The sequence below is a fragment of the Tupaia chinensis genome, unplaced genomic scaffold, assembly GCF_000334495.1.
Source record: "Tupaia chinensis unplaced genomic scaffold, TupChi_1.0 Scaffold145396_1, whole genome shotgun sequence".
Taxonomy (NCBI): domain Eukaryota; kingdom Metazoa; phylum Chordata; class Mammalia; order Scandentia; family Tupaiidae; genus Tupaia; species Tupaia belangeri.
The window spans coordinates 1476156-1481075 of record NW_006205257.1 but is presented as its reverse complement, the minus strand read 5'-3'; the positions used below and the strand labels follow the sequence as shown (position 1 = coordinate 1481075).

The 4920-nt window shown below is 55.6% G+C and overlaps 1 protein-coding gene across 1 annotated transcript in view; it reads right to left on the bottom strand.

Moving 5' to 3' along the window:
• Positions 1–77, bottom strand: part of CEBPA (CCAAT enhancer binding protein alpha) — a 16828-nt gene extending 16751 nt beyond the window's left edge. The window contains exon 1 of the mRNA XM_027768072.1: positions 47–77. Coding sequence (XP_027623873.1) covers positions 47–77 — 31 coding nt within the window. The remainder of the gene's footprint in view (positions 1–46) is intronic.
• Positions 78–4920: the final 4843 nt, after the last annotated feature.

Below are 4920 nucleotides of genomic sequence, written 5' to 3'. Positions count from 1 at the left end.
TTGGCAGAATGACTCCACTCATGGAGCTGATTTCCCCCTTTTATACAGGGGCAGCCGTCGCCCCCTAGTGTCCACATTTGGCCACAGGAGGTGGCAGAGCGGCGCCTCCTGGGTCTTAGCGCCTTTCCCTCCGGAGACCTCGGTGAGTGGGGCCAGACAGAGCACAACGCTGGCGGAGAGGCCGCGGCTCTACGCACACTGTCCCCTGCGCTGCAAGCCAAACCCTGGCTGCGGCGCTGGACCCAACCCCCTGCGGAGCTGTCACCTCCGCGCACACGTGGTCGGCAGCGGGGCCCCTTTCTACAGCTTCCCCAGAACACCCACTTCCAGCCAACGCCGGGGAGCGCGGGAGCATCGGAGGCTGCGTGGGGGTTCGATGGAAGACGACCTGGTCTTGAACTACTGATGTGAGGACTCGCCTTAGGAGCTAGAAGCAGGCTTGTCCTGGACGAGGGTTTCCCGAAGGCTGCGGCATAGAGCAGCCGGGCTGGGGGCGGAGGATGAATGGGGGCTGCATGTGACTCGCGGCCGGGCGCACACCGTTGTGTGCAGAGCCCGGAGCGCGGTGGCTATGCGCCTTCTATTACTGATCTCCAGGGGACCCCACTGTCTCCGCGCCAACGCACTTCTCGCGCTCTGCCTTTCCGTGTACTCCGGGGTCTCACCGGCACAGCAGAGCACAGGGCGCTAGGACCCGGCGGGGAGCAGAGGCGGGCCGAGGCCCAAAAGCTTGAGTACCGGGCGGGTCATTCCGCCTTGGCTAGAAAACTTTCTTTTTAATTACTTCTGCAGGCGGGAGCGTAAGTTGCTGGGCGCGCTGGGCCGGTGTTGCTATCCCGCGCCGGGCAGCCAAGTTTTTCCTGCGGGACCAGCAGGAGGAGCCCCAACACGAGCCGACCCGAAGGACCCGCCTAGCTGGACACCAGGGCAAGCAGCAGTGTGTGTGTGTGTGTGTGTGGGAGACGGGTGCAGGGAGCAGTGTGTGTGTGTGTGTGTGTGTGTGTGTGTGTGTGTGTGTGTGTGTGGGGGGGAGGGGTCCGCACAGAAATAGGTGAATTTGCGTCCTGGACGCAGGATCCCAAGCCACCGCTGCCCTCGCTCACTTTCTATTCAGGTGGACGTCCACGGGGGGAGCCAGACCCTCAGAGTCCTTGCTGCTCAAGGTTCGAGCATGCACTGGGAGAACTCTGCCAGGCAGAGCGCTGGATCCCGGGGGGCGGGGCGGGGGGCGAGGTGGTCAGGCTCGCCGTTTGGGCGCCACTTTGCCAACACGCTCTCTGCTGCGGGTGGAAGGAGTTTAGGAGTTTGCTGCAGTCTACCTAGCCACGTGGCGTCCGTCGCAATCTCTACCCGGATAGCGCCTGGGAAGGGGGAAGCGGCCTGGCCCAGATGGAGCCTCTGGACCCAGACTCTCTTCTGCCTCTGCTCAGCCGATCCTCAGGACTTCTTGCACTGAAGACAGACGCGACCGGGAGCTGGCTGGATGTGCGCTAGCCTCCAAAGACTTTGGGTTGCACAGGTCAAGACCCCTGCACAGCGGCCTTCTGAGGCCTGGCAAAGCGCCACAACCCGCCCAGGAGCTCTCAAGGAGGCAGAGCTGAGACACAGCTGAAAACGCGAGGAGGTCTTTCCCAGGATCACTGTAAAGCAGCAGCTTCGTCTGGGGAACGCATACTGTGCTTTAATCAAGGTCTATTCAAGAGATTGCCAATGATTAATGGCTCAACTGCTTCATTTTTGGTCCAGAGCTTATAAACAAGATATTTTTAGCTTTATGCTGTTGGACAGAGGGAGTAAAAGCAGATACCTTAAATAAATGACCTGATGTGGGCTAAGGAATTGCGCTCTGGGCCAGATGCAGACCGTGCACCTGCAGCGTGCACCTGCAGCAGGAGACCTGGCAGGACAGTCAAAAACACCCAGAGGGACTGCCATTTTTCTGTACTGCTAAAAAGAGCGCTTTTTCCCCAGTGTAAGAACAACAATAAAAACAAGGCTGCTGAAAGTGCCGTTCCCAGCGCATGCAGATACGGGAAGAAGGTGACACCTGCTCTCAGTCACCAAGTCACTGTTGCCTGTGCAAGAAACAGGAACTTTTCCTCCTAGAACTGGAAGTAACCACAGCATGGGAATAAAACCTTGTCCAATAAATGTCTGTGAGTGTATGGGGGGGGGGGGGCGAGGGGCGGGGGGAATAAAACCTTGTCCAATAAATGTCTGGGAGGGTATGGGGGGGGGGTGAGAGCGGCAGGGAGGGGGCTTCCCACCCAAGGGAGATGCTTGCCTCAAGAGCCACAGGTCCTCCTAAGTCCCAGAACAAGAGTTCACCTGCCCAGGGCTGCCCTGTGCAAGGTACTGAAGGCCTGGAGGTGAGTGAGAAGTGGCCCTCTCTCTCCAAGCACAGAGTCTGCTGGGAGGAAAGAGCCTCTTCACTGAGGAGGAGACACCCAAAGGACAGGGGATGGGACTTCCTCCATGAGTTCGATACATGCGTTAGGAGACACAAGAAGGAAGAAAGGATGGGTGTGATGTGATAAGGGGACTTCCTGTCCTGCAGGCAAGGGACTCTGGAGGAGAAAGAAACCAGCCTTGACTAGGGAGGTGCTATGGCCTGAATTGTGTCATACGTTGAATGTGACTGGATTTGGAATCATGACTTTTAGGAAGCAATTAAGGTTAAAGGAGATTCTAAGAGTGGGGTCCTAACCCCTGACCACTGATAGCCTCCCCAGAGCCCGACAAAGCTGGGCCTCCTGCTCTTAGACGTCCAGGCTTCAGAATGGTGAATGGGGTTTAAGCTACCCAGGCTGCAGTGTTCCATTATGGCAGCCAGAGCAGAAGAAAACAGGAGGAGAGACAGGGCTCCATGCAGGAATGGCTCTCTGAGCTGTGCCTTGCAGGCTGAGCAGGAATTTGCTAGAAGGATAAGGGAGGAAGGACTTCCAAGGAAGAGGGAACAGCAGGTGCAAAGGTGAAGAGGCTGTGAGTACATGGCCTGTTCTGGTAACAAAGCACGGGACGTTTGACTGGCTGGATGTGGGGTGAGCTGGGGAGGGGCCTAGATAAGGCTGGATTCACAGACAGGGCTGGGTTGATGGCCAAGGCCGCTCTAGGTGAGAGAGGAACGCTTATCTCATAGGATTTTGTCCTCTGGTTTCTCGAAGGGGAGCTTCGGTGTCTGATTTGGGTTCCTGAGAAGCTACTCTGGCAGTGTTGTGGAGGGGGGAGGGGAGTGCTGACCGGATGAGATAGCACAGAGACCTGAGGCCCCAGGCTGTGGAGGCAGAGCAGGATAGGTTTGAACAAGATGTCAAGACTCGAGGGCCAAATGCCTGACTTCTGGCTGGGATTACTATCTCCTGACATACACAAGGCCTAGGAAAATGGACCCCCTCCAAGACCCTGAGAGGCCACAGGGACCCCACTCATGGGACACGGCCTGCCTGCTTGTGGTTCTAGAGGAGAGGAGCTTGGAGCAGCTGCCAAGATCCTGCCTTGTTCTCTCTTTGAAGTCTGAGAGTCCCTGGGGATGAGGAAGAAGTAGCTCAGAGGGCAGGTAGTGAGACTCTGAGTGGGCTGGCTGGATGCACAGAGGTGAGGGGGTGTCTAGGGACTTGAAGCAGAAGTGTCCTAGAGCTGCCAAGGCCCTGAAGCAGGAATTGGCTGGAGAATCTAGGAGACCCCAGAGTTGGTGAAGCCACTGTCCATGGGAGGTGTCCAGGGTTACAGGGATGCCCCGATGGACCTCACGGGCAGTCGGCATGTTGCCGGAGAAATCGGCATGAAGGGGCAGCACCTGGCAGAAGGCTCTTTGGCTCGCGGTCAGTTGAAACAAATCCAGTAATAAGCTGATAAATGCTCTGGCCTTTATGATTCCTTTTCCTTTTGAATAATAATTTCCTTTTTCTTAATAGCTAGAGCAGTGGGCCAGGGACCCAGGCTTGACGGGCTGTCCTTTCCTCAGGGCCTGGCTTCTGCCATGACAGAGACCAGGGAGAGAAGAGGATGCTCAGAGGCTGCCTCTACTTCTCACAAAGGAGGAATCAGCAACGGCAGTGAAGGTTGTGAAGTATTTAATAGGTGTGACTCGTGCCCTTGACAGCTCAGGAGAGGAGGCGGTGGAGCTGGGGAAGGGCAGGCCGGGGTGTGAGCAGGCTGGTGGGGAGGTGGGGAGTGGGAGGCCACTGTGAATTGTGGTCCTGAGTTTTCGCTGCTCCAGGATGAAGCCTGATTCCAGAGTCATTTGCAACTGGAAGCTTTTAAAACTTTTATTTGAAAATTCTGATGCCTGGTTTCCAAATAACCAGTGTGTATCTTCACAGGGCGCAGCTACACCCATTTTGAGAAGACACACAGAGCTCTGGGAGCTTATTTCACTCTGGTTCAGCCAATGCTATGCACCCAAGAAAATGAGCATATAGGTGTGAAGGTCAATGAAATTCTGAAGAATGAAATTTAGTTTTCTAGATTTATCTAAAGTTAGACTGGTCACTCCAGGGCCAGCCAGTGGAAAAGTGGTTAAGGTGGCTGAATCTCACAGGGCCGACTGGGAGATTGGACCCTCAGACCTGGTGACTTTTTTTGGAGAGGTTTTTGCCATAGGGCATGTGTGCTTGCCAGAAAGACAGAGAGACAGAAAGTGAGAAATCACCCCTCGGGGGATGGCCATGCAGCAATCCCTTCTCCTCCATTCTCCTCTCGGGATGTTGGGCCCAGTGTGAGTTTAAGCCACCAGGTCCAGGACTGGAAATGGGGTTGACTACATGGGAGTCCAACGACATAGCCATTACATCAACTGCTGGTCCCAAGACCTGGTGACTTGAAAAACATGCCAAGTACATGTGCATTTGTACCCAGAATCCTGAAAAGAAAGAGAAATGGAGGATAAGGGATTGGAGCATGACCATTCCCTGTAGGGTA